Raw genomic sequence first — 13535 nt, forward strand, 5'->3', positions numbered from 1 at the left:
ATCGTCCTCATGCCATTGTCATGCTATCGTCGTCACACAGCCATCGTCATGCATTTGCTGTCATACCTTTGCGTCCATTCCATCGTCGTCACAATGTCATTTTACCATTGTCACCACATCGGTAACGTCATCCCATTGTCATCACACTGCCTTCGTCATTCCGTTGACGTCAATCCTTCTTCGTCCATCTATCCCAATTATGTTATTGTCATTCAATCGTTATATTGCCGCGAGTGTCAAGCCATCATCGTCAGACAGTCGCTATCATAAGGTCATTGTCGTCATTCTAGCTTCATCATCCGGTTGTCATCATACTTTTGTCGTCATATCTTCATCATCAAACTGTAGTCGCTATACCATCGTCATTTAGGAATTATCTCATTGCTATCATCATCATATTGCTTTTGTCATTCGACTGACATCATTCCTCCTTTGTCATTCAATCGTTGTCACTGCGTCAGACTCATATGGTCATCATGACACCTTGCTCATGGGTGACCTTAGCAAGCGAGTGTCATAGCTAATTTGGATGATACCCGAGTATGTTGCATATAGCAGAAGCAGCGGAAGTTTCAGCACGACCGCTACAGATGTTAAATAAATCTGACCTCAGTAATATGGTGTGTTGATACATTGCTCGAATGCTAATTGCATTGCCATCGTCAGTTACCGGGAGATGAGTTCTGCCACAACTTTTTTTTTCTCATTGAAGATCGGCATGTATCCAGTGACCCAAGTTGCTGTGGGTGCGAGAGGTTCACTGAAATGCGGCACATACCTAGTGTTACATACTGAGACCCAAGTTGGCGTGAAGGTTCACTGAAGAGCGGCGCATAAACAGTGTCGCATACTCCATGACCCAAGCTGGTTGAATGGTTGTTTCTGTATATGGTTTTCTGGACACAACAGCCGAATGCTCGACCAGTCAGCCTGTGGTTAACCCAGTTACAAAAGTTGGTGGGAAGACGGTTGGAAGTGTGTGAAGCAACCAAAGTATTATTATCGTATCAATAAAGATAACCAACAGCACTGACAACCAAATTAGGTGCAGTCCATCTGCTAAAAGTGTGCTGAAACGTTTAACAATGCTTTGGAAATACATTAAAGCAGATGTGGAACTGTAGCTAACAGCGCATTAAGAGTTGGGCTACCACATGCCTAACAATGTGGTGTGCATGTTACACTCCCTAGTTAAGACTGTCGAAGCAATTGTAATATTAAGCAAAGCTTGGCTCTGAATCTTGGTATACAGGCATGAATGTATGCTGTTATATCTTTGATTGTCTATGCACATAACACTAATTTATGTAACTACCCCAGCAATGTATTGTAATAAGTTGGTATTTGTGGAAAGGAAGTAATAAACGAGTAATGTAACAAATAATTTATTGCATTGGCTGTACATCAAGAACAAATGGGAAGCACTGCTGTAAGCAACAAGTAGCTGTATCTTGCAAGCACCCGCATATTTTTTGAAAAGTTGTCTTTTCAATTATCCTACAGACATCGTCCAGCACAAGCTTACGGGGATGGCTCTGTACAAATGGCTAAAGGTGTAAAGATGTGTATACCATACTACACGTGGAACTGTGAGAATGGGCAAAGTAACAGGTTCACTTCGCTTTGTGCATTATCACAGGCTTGAGCATTGCATGGCAGCGGTGAGCATTACTGTCACCCTGTGCAACGAACAACTCGAGGAAAACTTAGTAGTCAGAAAGTTTTTCTAACCTTCGTAGCACTCAAACGACACAAGCGCACTCTTTTTAGTTAACTGTTTCAGTACAGTAATACTCTGGCAGAAAATTATTTGCAATACCTTTACCTAAAAGCTGTCTCGCACCAGTTCTCTGTTGTACATCAGTGAGTGTTTTGTGTGGCTAGCATTCAGTACAACACTGCTTGGATATGACTTGGAGAAACTGAATCTGGTACTGCATACTGGAAGCAACAACAACGTAGGCCTCAGAAATTTTGGCACTGTGCCAGTTGTGAGCTGATGATGACATCTGATCGGCAACAGTTCTTTCTTTTCAGAAACTGACAGTTGTTACAAAAAATATACACTACAATACAAGAACTGCAAGATCTGCAGGTTTGCAAAAGGAGTCAACACATTTACTCATAATCTTTTTTTTCCTGAGCCCAACTGACTGAAGTGGTGCTTGACTCTGAAGGAATGACATCTGACAAACTTAGGTAGCGTGTGACTGCGCACCAACAATCATGGTTTAGAGCATCAAGCTGTGTGCTAGTAGAGGGATGACAGACGACACCATGTTGCACAACACCGGCAAGACGTAGGTAGTTTGAACTGATGTAATGCTGTGCTGAGACAACTGCAGACCTCGCATCCTCGTCACTTTGCCCATTCACCTTCAGATGCGGCAGGAGCGATGGTTTCGTTCGGAGCGTCTCAAATGCTCTAGCAGCTTGTCCGTCTAGCCTCTGCCCTGCAAGGAACCTAACTGCCAGGTTCAAAAGGTTTGTGTTCCTCCGCAGAGCACTCGCGATCCGCCACGACACACGGTTTGCATCGAGGTTAGGGGAAAGCGAAAATTTCATGACAGTTGTGTTTTTGGCCAGTGCCCGAGATATGATGCCAACCCACTTAATTTTGAGCGCCCATAGTGTGTTCAGTGACAACTTAGTTATGCTGGTGTTCTTTGATAAAAGGAAAGCAATAGTCTTGGCAGATTTCAAGGACAGTCTGGTGCTTCTCATCTGGACCTCCGACACGGTCCGATTCACTAGGAGAGCTTTGGCCACCCGGGCAAGCAGTCCATCGTCTGTGGTGTCTATGCCCACAGCAATTTCGAGACGCTCTATGGTTCGGTTTGAGGCAAGCGCATGGCACAACGCATCAACTGTTTCCACACAGTGTGTTACTGCCACAACTGTGATGGCCTTGACACGTGAATTGGTGGCGAGGCTCTCAAGAAGAGTGCGAATCGCATTCCCTGTAATGTACTGAGTGCTGCAAAGCTGGAGCTCTGTCGGTGATTCCGAGGCCATTGCCATGGCTGCTGAAAGCATTGGAATGTCGGGTAGTGCCCAGGACATCTGTATGCATGTGTAGCCTCTACCTGCAGCCATTTGGAATGAAAGCCTTGCTCTGCAACAAACAAAAGCACCAATACTGGTCACCCACTTCTGCACAAAATCGGCCAGACTTGCAGTATTAAATGTTTCAATGAATGCAGAAGTCTTTCAAGGGCACGGCCATGAGCAACTGTTGCTTTACACAATTCACAGACAGCACAAAGTTCTCACAAAATGTTGTTGCACCAGGATGCGTCAACTGCTTTGATTTAGAGGGGCACTGCAAAACTTCTTTGAGCACAAGGAACTGCTAGTAAACTGCAGACAATGCTGCCATGAATGTGTGAGCCAAATATTATTCCAGTGCGTGCAGCAGGCAGCTCATGATCTCGCATGATATATTGCTCACTCTTCTGCTGTTGTCGAGGCTCCCTCGATTACTTCCCTCCTATGGCGTCACCGAGCTGCCCGTCCTGTTGCTGCTCCTTTGTCGAGTAAAGCGAGAAATTAGGCTAGTTGCTGTTTGTTCATCTTGTAATGTGCAAAGTACAAGTATAATAGCACGGTAGACACACTAGACAACTCTTGCTCTGTTGTCCTTCTCTGGTGTGTCCTACTGTGCTACCAGTAGTACACAGTGCACTACAAGATGAAAGCTCCTTCGTTGGTTTCCCACACCTCTGTCAGACACCAACGGAGGTATTCTGTAAGTGTCCACCTAGTGGACATGTCCATTTCATCTGCTGCTGAAGTGCTAATTGGCTGGGCTTCCTCCTCATGCGTACCCCATACCAGCCAATCAGAACTTCAGCAGCAGATGAAATGGACATGTCCACTAGGTGGAAACTTACAGCGTACCCTCCCAGCTTTAAAGGGCTTTCATAGGTGCACCGTGGAAAGAAGAAAAAGTAAGAAAGGAGCAATAGGAAGGACATTGCTACTGATGCTGCCTATGCTGAGAAGGAACGTGTCAATGAAGAATGGGGAAGTAAACATTGCACTTGTTGTATGTCCATTATTATTAGGTCCTTTTCAAGAACTTTTACAAGAATACATGAATGAAGGACATTGCACTCACTCCAGTGTATTATCAGTTTTGAAGAATAGGTGTAGGAAAACCTCCCTTAAAGAAGTACTAAAAGAATGCAATACTTGCACAGAGTATTAGATTAATCTTTCAAGCTTTATAGTATACTCTTACCATAAATTGAAACGCTCACAGGAACTAACTGATCAGAACGCCAGTTACAAAGAATTGCGCGAATGTGTGTAGTGTAACTGCTCTGTAGCTGGTTTATAAGCATGGAGTAGTCCCAAGAGTATGTTCTGGAGTTTGAATTAAGTCCATGTTACAAATGCAGGTGGACCTGGAAATGGAACACTGCACTGGAGTAGTTTCTCAATTGTTCGCATTAGAATTTATGCTGCAAGTACAGTCATTTATGGCACGGAAAGGTTGATTACTAGTACAGAAAATGAAGACCAAACTTGTTGCTATTTGGAACTCATTGCCAGAAATGATGGCATCGATGACATCAGTTTGACGTTAGAACTTTGTGATGTTTTCATGCTTAAGTTGAGATTACGTCAACTCTTTCATTCTGGCACGGGCAGCTCAAGTTGAGGAGCAGTACCGGGACCTTTGGCAGCAATTTCCTATGCGACAAAAAGTTGCATGTTGGCACATAGTAAATGACGATACCCTTCAAGATGAATAATTCAGCAATCTAGCTTGACTTAATATTTAATATTTCCCACTAGAGTCCCTATAAGTAGTTGTACTGCCTGTGAGCAGAGCTGGGCAAAGATACTTTTCAATTGTATCATGATACGACACAAGATACTCAGACAAGTATTTGAAATAAAGACACAAGATACTACTACAGTTATTTTATCTGATTCGTTACTTCCCATTTGTATCTTAGGATACTTTGATACATTCGCAATTTACTTATTATAGATCTATGTAATGTAGTAGCAAACGCGTATACAGAAAAGTGTTTGCTTGAAAATTTCCTAACACCGTACAACCTTGTTTCATTTAAATGAAATGACTGTTAGTATCCCAACAATTCTGTCTTTCTTGCTAAGGTATTATAGTTTCATTCCAAAACAATGTGTGAAAGCCACTAGATGCAAGGCAACCCCATTCTTGCATTTTTCAGACTTCGTAACAAAGCAGCACTGAAGAGAAACTTAAATATTGACACCATAGCGGCACCAGAATTTGTGCAAAAGACGCCGCACGCATTGGTGTACGCAGCACAGTATGGTGGCTACGAGCAAGTGTCATAGCACCGGCGCAACTAAAAACAAGAAATCAAGAAAACAAAAGGTCAGCTGCACGCAGACTTTTGCGCACTTGTTCTTGTCAAGACAGTGCGACCGCTGCCACATGACTCTGCTCCACCAATAGGGATGTGCAGACCTCATCGCCTGCCCTTGCTGGAGGGCTTTGGCGGAAAGATAAAAGAATGTCACTGCCTTTAGTTTTATTAAGGTGGCTTAGTGACAGCAGTATCAGCCTGAGAAGTAGAGTTCATCCAGCCTTCATAGTTTCGCACGATCATGCTGCAATAGCAGTATCTTGTGTCTTAAGATACACAATACATTTTTCATGCATCGGAAATACAGATACTAATATTACACGTCTTGCCAGAGGTGTCATGATACAGATACAAGATACGCAAAGAGTATCTAAGATACGTGTATCTTCGATAGTGCCCAGCGCTGCTTGTGGCTTTCCTCAGTGACTTAAAGGGCCCTGAAACGGTTCGGACGAATTTTGCAGACGCGTAGGGCACAGCTAAAGTTAATAATTTCCACCACAATTTGTGTGAAGCGTCTCACATTAAGAGAGTTACGGATGATTACAAGTTACCCTCTTCCATAGCCATGCATTTTCTCCTCAACTCCTTCGTCGAGTAATCAGGTCTAAGCTCCGCCTTCACTGGCTCTGCATCATTGCGTCATGATGGCATGTTGTGTCGTCTACTTCCGGTTCTTTAGGAGCGAGCGCTCGAAGTATAGAGGCTAGAAAGGTTTTATAGGACGAAGCCTCTCCAACCTCTCTGGCAGCAGCTTGGCAGTTGACCCCAAGGAGAGCTTCGAAGCAGCGTGCGTTGCGAGCATTCTGTCGCAGCGCCGAACGCGTCTGGTATTCCAGTAACCACAGGCGGGCTGGGCCTTTTGACGGATGGGTGGAGGCATAAACTCAAGCTGATGAAGGAACTTTAGCATGGACGTACCTGAGTGGCCTGATCAGTCTGCACAGTCTATCCACCTGTTCGCGCAGAACTTAACCAGCCAAACAAAGAGCTAATATTGCTCTAACCAAGTGTAAAACATTTTAAACATTTACAAAAACAGCATGTTAACGATTCCGCTCCTGCAAAAATTTACACCAGCAGCAAAAAATACACTTCATTACTGCTACTGTGTTTGGTTGAGCTCTGTGCCACCAGGTGGCTGCACCGTGCCGATAATTCACGTTTGCACTTCTGCTCATCCCCTGAAACGGCAAGGTCAAGCAGCCAGGCCCTGTCCCCTCGCTTGCGTTTACCCGAATACCAGACTCACGAAACACTACTGTGGTAGTAATCCTCCGGTGTAAAGGGATGGCTGCAAATGCGCAAATTCTGGCGCCGATCGGATAGCGACAGTCAGATGCACTGCAGCCACTCCGCTGGTCTGCTGCCTTGCAGTGAGACATGATGTCGTAGCTTGACATATTGCCAGTTGCTATGCTAGCAGCTCACAAAGCAACAAAGGTGATTAATGGTGCTCAAGAAAAGACAGACTGACACTGACCGCGGAGCTCTCGTCAAGATGGAGCACGTTGTAAGACAAGCAGACGACGCTTGCTGTGTGCCGGAAGTGCTTAAGTGTAGTGAGAAATTGTTCTTGTGCATTCTCTTTCTGTTACTTTCTTTTGATAGATACAAGTGAACTAACATTCCAACTATTACAAACATCATTTGTTCATCATAAAGGTGGAAAAATTATCGATGACGTGCCCTGGGCAGCCAATTGAATAGCTCGCCCTACAGATGTCAATTGGGTGATTTACGTCATATGTGTAGGGGCGGCTGAAAATTCTGCCGGGCAGTGTACTGCGATTGGCAGTGATGTACATTTTTAAAACCTGATAATAAATTACACGCTTTACGCACAGCACTTAGATGCATCAATTAATGCTCAGAAGGGCTTACTCTAACGACTCAGTATGCTTGTACAAATCGTCAAAGTCGTTTCAGGGTCCCTTTAAGACATTGAACATCCATTTTGCATTGCACATTGTGCATAAGTAAGAGTGGGTGTACACTTCTGTGTAGACTTGACTGGCGTGATCGTGCATGTCTGCATTGTATTCGTCCGAACATGGCCTCCATTGGGGGTTTTCTGGACTGCCGAGTGCAAGTACAAAGGCATGCATTGCAGCTTATGCGGCGCTGTTGTGGTGGGGGGTTGAGCTCAAGTGCAACCACGATAGTCCAGAGGGCATTGTGGCGATTCCCAGGGTGCTCTCCTTGGAAACGTCTATACCAAATACTTCTTGTACAAAATCCAGTGGGCAGGATTGTTGCTGTGCCCTGTGTGTAATGTCCAAGCACATAGCACAGCTAATCTGTAATTGTAACCTCACTGTACATCAAAGGATTGTCCTATTAATCACACTAAATGCACCTCAACGTTCACACCTTCAGCTATGTGTGCTTGGACCATGGTAGTGTTGCCTGTGTGTCCCACGCTGTGAGGGCAGTTTTACCTTTTTTGCAAAACACAGATAACTTCATTTTGTATGCTGTGTTATGTGTATGTTAGGTGTTTGTTAAGTGATGTATGACCCTTTTCCTGTTTTGCATAATGAAACATGCAGCAACAGTACTGGTGTTTGCATCAACAATGCAAATTTTGTGCCATATGCTAACATGTTTACCGCATACAAGGTAAACGTTTGAGCTACTTTGCTTGAATAAAAAAAAAACAGTTACCTTTCCTCTTCAGAACCTTGAACATGACTGAAAAGGACACACTTCAAAGTTGTGTTTTTAAGCAGTGCTGTGCAGAACGCTGCGACCGCACGCACAGTGAAGAAGTTTTCCTTCAGGTTCAGCACTTCGAGGGTTGAGTTGGTCTCCAGTGCTGCTGCAAGTTGTACGGCGCAGCCGTCATCAAGTTGCGAGTACATCATCTCCAACCTTCGCAGTCCCGTGCTCACCCGCAGTGCCTTTGCAAGTGACGCTGCATTGTTGCCGTCGACATTGCAACCACACAGGTCCAGATGCCTCAGGCTTCTGTTCACAGCCAAGGCTTCAAACACGCGGCGAATGTCCGCTTCATTCTGAGTAGCGTCCAGTTCGCACTGGAAAAAGTGCAGTTCTTCAAGCGACGTACTGACTTCCAGAGCTTTTGAAATGCCGCCGAGATTCGCCCCACTTTGAAGGCTGTCGCTCAGATCCAACTTGCGCAGCAGCTTGGCGTACCGCACAAGTATCGCCACAGACGCCAGACAGTCGTTACCGAGAATGTTCTTGACGATGGACAGCTCGCTGAGAACACGGCAACGGCGCATGGCTCGGAGCAGCCTGTTGGTGGTGTTCTGTGACATGTCATTACTCTCGAAGACGATCGAGGCAAGATGGCCCGCGTTGCGGTTTATCAGCTCCGCCATGTGCCGGGAAAGGGTCGCACTAACGGGCAGTTGCGTGAATTCGAACTTTTCGAGTACGGCGAGGGCCGCCAATCCTTCGCCGAGCTCGCCGTCGCTAACGGGCGTGTCGAAGGCGCCCCGAAGCACCAGACGCCGGAGGTTGCAACTCCGGCCCAAAGTCAGGGCGACCGTCGACGCCGGCCTGCTCAGCAGAACGGTTCGCGTCCCTTCGAGGGAGACAGACTGTACGCATCGGTGCACCCTTGGAAGCCAAGAGAGGACGTACGCGGCATCGTACAGCTCCTCGATGTCGCCGTACGGACGTCTGTTCGTCGGCAGCGTAAGGAAGGCGAGTCTGCCGGGTGTAACTTCTCTTAGTTCGAGGCTCGCCGGATGCAGGACCTTGTTCCATCGGAGCAAGCCACGACAGAGCCAGCAGTCGTCGTTGTCGGGTTCGTACTGACAGTGACGGTCGAGGTCCAGACCACGAGCTGTCAGGCGCTCCACGATCTTTTCAGTATATGTCATTATTGCTCCGATTTGAGCGCTTGGGTACCAGCATCCGTTGAGTTGCCAGGCAGATGAATTCAACTAGAGTTTCCAGCAACGTGTACTACGTATTGCTGCACTTGACAGTCTTCAGCGTTAAAGGCACAGTCCCACTTCCTTCTGAATGAGCGTTTGTATCGACCAAGTACGGCACTCGTGCCGTCGATGCCATAGCATCCACTGTATCTAGCTATACATAGTGGCATTCGAACAAAATAGTGAAAAGTTGAGGCTGTATTTTGTACGTTGTTCATATGCGCTACAGCCTACACAACTATTTCTAGCACACAACACAACCCAAATCGGTGTAGCAGACGTCGTCCGTTGGTGTCCATGACGATAACGCTCTGAGGCAACATGCTCTGAGATAAATATTGAGGCAAAGGCTACCATAAACAACGTTATCATCATTGTTCTTAGACATCTGTTATTATAGCGTGAAAGAAGGCAATCCAGCATAGGATACAACTTGCGAACATAATGCCTACCATCATTCCACGCCTCTTATGGTGGCGCCATCTGAATAGACAAACGCTGATCCTGAAGGCTATGCTTCTACTTGTATGCGGCGAAAGCGATTGCGAGAGTACGTCATAATGCGTTGGGTTTTGACAGGCGGTGTCTAAGGCCACAAACCAGCAAAGGTTTCCTCTGAGCATGCTACCCTTCTATTGATAAGCCAAACGCACCTCATTATTTCGTAACAAGTAAAATAAAATCAATCCCGAACTCTAAGGTCATGGTTTTACGCGCTGTTTGCGATTGCAGAACGCAGCTCTATACGTGTTTTCATTTCGCGATATATTGGCTGGCGCGAACAATCTGTCTAGTGCGACACCCATTGCAAACAAAGCGAAGTGCGGCGCCACTGCCTCGCTAATCGGGAGATCGCGAGAGGCATGCCACTGGGTGACGCGTGGGCGCGAGCCGCCGCAGACAGACCGCCCCTTATGCAGCTCTTTGTTTCCATATTTGGTATCGGTGGCGTCATCGGTGAAAGACACGCGCTACTCTGGCGCCGTCTCGTAGCCATCGTCACCGTAAAACGGGTCTTGCGCGGCACTACGCTTTTATTCTCGCGCGCTTTCATACTTCGCTGTGCTCGTTCGCTCGGTTACGAGGGACGGCGACGCTCGCTGCAGGAACGGGAGCCTAACTGCGCTCTAAAAAAAAAAAAAGTCCAACTTGCGATGACTGCGGACGGTAATGCGTTGGGCATTGAGTCAATATAGCGAGCGACACAACGTATTGCGCCGCCGAGACGAGTTACGTATGAGGCGTGCACCCTTCTAGCCACCCTACAGCAGGACTAGTCTTTCGCACTTCGATGATGATGATTTATTGGCATCCTCTTTGGAACGGGGCGGTGACATATAGTCACCTAGCCTGCTTGAGTTAATCATCTTTTTTTTTTTTGCATTCTAACAATTTTTGTACACACTCCATCTTTTTTCTCTTCCTCAAAAAAAAAAAAAAAAAGGAATACTTCTCTGTCTACCTTGTACCGCTACCTGTGCCTGTAACGGGTCCGGTCGTATCAATCTCGTCGCTGCTTTTTTTTTTTTTCACGAATACTCTTAACACACCTTGCTTAACTTCACTGTTGACCGGGTGATGCTTACCTTTAAATCGAAGCGCTTCTGGTAGGTGTGCATTTCCTTAAGAACACTCAGCGCCCTCTGGCGTCGCCGCTGCGAAGCCTGCGCACGGTCACAAGCTATCCATCCCAGCTCGCTCTCTCTCTCTCTCTCTCTGAATATATTCCCTGAAATTATGTAATATCTCTAGATGCAGTGACAAAAATGCGATTAGTTCCTGACGCCGCACAGTTGCAGCAGCAGCACCGTGCACGCTTACAAATATCGACATTTGCTACAATTTTAATTATGGTCTTGGGCTGCTAAGCACGAGGTCGCGGGATCGAATCCCGGCCGTGGCGGCCGCATTTCGATGGGGGCGAAATGCGAAAACACCCGTGTGCTTAGACTTAGGTGCACGTTAAAGATCCCCAGGTGGTCGAAATTTCCGGAGCCCCCCACTACGGCGCGTCTCATGACCAGAAAATGGTTCTGGCAAGTAAAACCCCATCATGTTTTTTTTTTTACAATTTGAATAATTTAACAAACAATACTATTGGTGTATACGGTACTACAGTACAGATCTATCGCTAGTTCAGGCACTTGTATTGTCAAGGTTATACACATCAAAGCGGTCAACATAATATTCATACAATACAATATTCACAAGAAAAAAAGATAAAAAAATAAACGCCGGCAGATGTTTTCGACCTCGCAGGATTAGAAACTAATATCCAGCGAAGTTGTTTCTTTCGAGCTGTTGAAATAAGAGTTTTAGTTGTATGTACTTAATTACACCTTGAGAGGTTGCTTCGTTCCGTTTGAAACTTTGCGCGCATGTAACGCTTTCGAGCACTTATAGTTAGGAATTTTCGAAAGGCGGTAATTCATCAACACACATTTTACTTCGCCAGAACATTGAGCATAGCTGGTCGCACGGTATATCCCCCCCCCCTCGATTTTTGCTAGATTTTATATCGGTTGAGTTCCTCCCAGGTCTCCCGGAGCAGCGAGAGCAATTCTCTGCTTCGTTCGTAGAACACATTGATAACGCTCTGGATCACTTGCATCCGTGATTTAGTGCAAATGTCGTAATTTGTCCCCTCCCTTTTAACTTTGCCTACGCATTACCCATAACGCGCCCATTTTCGCAAAATATAACCAACGTGCCTAGAATAGTTCACTGAGGGTCTCACAGAAACCAACTACGTCTTATTACGCTTGAATATAGGAAAAAGGAAAACGAGGGTTCAGTAATTATTTGCAACCGGACCAGGAACGTAAAAATTTTGCCAGGCGTGGCATTTACCATGACCACCCCTCCCATATATAAAACTTGATGAAGAGTTTTTTTTTTTTTTTTGCAAAGGCTGTGCTTGTTTAACATTGCACAGAGAGTTTCATAACGTCTCACCCATTTGTGTTAAATATTTGGTCTCGGTGGCATAATTAGTTCTGCCAGGACAACGGGTTAAGTTCTGCTCCGTTCGTTAGACAGAATCATAAAGCTAGAGTACTTACATTGGTAATTTATTACCATGGCCTCAATTACCTACCCACTTTGAACTCTGCCTACACATCACCCATTACCTCGTTCGCACTGTCACCAAACATAAAGAAGCTTACTCATTTCTTTCACTAAAAAAACCAGGCGAACTCAATATACGTATCACGCATAAAAAAGAAGAAAAATAACGAGGGTGCAATAATTATTCGTAGCGCTCCTAAGTAAGACAGAAAAAGTTAGAACCTCGTGACACATTCCACTTAAGCTGCACCCATTCCTTCTAAATATAAAGTTGGTGAAATTTAATGCACAGTACTCTTGGGATTTTGGGAAACGTAGCTGATAACGGCAGCTTGACACTCTCGAACGCTTGCTTAAGATTTCTTTCATTTTTAAAACATTTTTTTACGGAAGCTGTATTTGATCAACACGCATTTAACATCGCACGCAAACTTGGGGTAGCGTTCCCCATATGTTAGCAAAATTTGACTTCTGTTGTAATTGTAATTACGCGAGGAGGTTTACGCCGCTCATTAACACACTTATAACGCTCCGGACTATGCTTGCATACTTAATCTATTGTAAAAAGGCGCATTTAACCCACATTTTTGGAACGTTGCCTTACCCATTACACACACCGTGCCTCTAATTTTCCCCAAATACAAACAAGGTACCTTGTTTTGTTCGCCGAGGACACCGGAGAAATCACCTGCGAACCTCGTATGACGAACAAAAATAGGGGAAACAACGGCGCTTCAGTAACGACTTACAACGTTAGATTTAGAGCGAGCATATATGTGAAAGTTTCGCAGCGCATTGCACTAAGAATTATCCCTATTTTCACGGAATTTGAAGTTCGTACATCGTGCCATTGTTTTAGGAGTCTGGGAAACACTTATCGCTCGTCACACAGAACACGATCCCTACTTCAACGAAATATAAACACTGCGAATCACATAGTTTACGGAGGAAACCAGGAAAGGCAACTAAATACCTTGTATAACGCATAAAAGTAACGCATAAAGCACGCATTTAGTCAATATTTTCGAAGCACATAAGTAGCCTACACAGTTGAAAATTTCGACATGTATCACCCAAAAAGCGATCCCGATTTCTTAAAAATATAAAATCTCTACGCTTTCTTTTTTGCTTCTGCCAGGGAACTTGTGCTAGTGTAACTCCTATGTTCAAACAGCCTGAAAATAAA

At 45.2% G+C, this 13535-nt stretch overlaps 1 protein-coding gene across 1 annotated transcript; it reads right to left on the reverse strand.

The window, feature by feature from the left end:
* Nucleotides 1-1369: 1369 nt before the first annotated feature.
* On the reverse strand, nucleotides 1370-9699 carry LOC126527747 (uncharacterized). Its single transcript, XM_050175619.3, has 2 exons — nucleotides 8037-9699; nucleotides 1370-3115 (listed from the first exon to the last, which is right to left on the reverse strand). Exons 1-2 carry the CDS (start codon nucleotides 9221-9223, stop codon nucleotides 2119-2121), a joined length of 2184 nt encoding a protein of 727 aa, XP_050031576.1. The 5' UTR covers nucleotides 9224-9699; the 3' UTR covers nucleotides 1370-2118.
* Between the last annotated feature and the right edge of the window lie 3836 nt (nucleotides 9700-13535).

The sequence above is a fragment of the Dermacentor andersoni genome, chromosome 9 (genome assembly GCF_023375885.2).
Source record: "Dermacentor andersoni chromosome 9, qqDerAnde1_hic_scaffold, whole genome shotgun sequence".
Lineage (NCBI taxonomy): Eukaryota > Metazoa > Arthropoda > Arachnida > Ixodida > Ixodidae > Dermacentor > Dermacentor andersoni.

Coding starts and splice junctions, on each gene's coding strand:
- LOC126527747 (XM_050175619.3), bottom strand. CDS start 9,223: ATGACATATACTGAAAAGATCGTGGAGCGCCTGACAGCTCGTGGTCTG. Junction 3,116..8,036: donor CAAGGTTCTGAAGAGGAAAG/GTAACTGTTTTT, acceptor TGTTTGTTGCAG/AGCAAGGCTTTCATTCCAAA.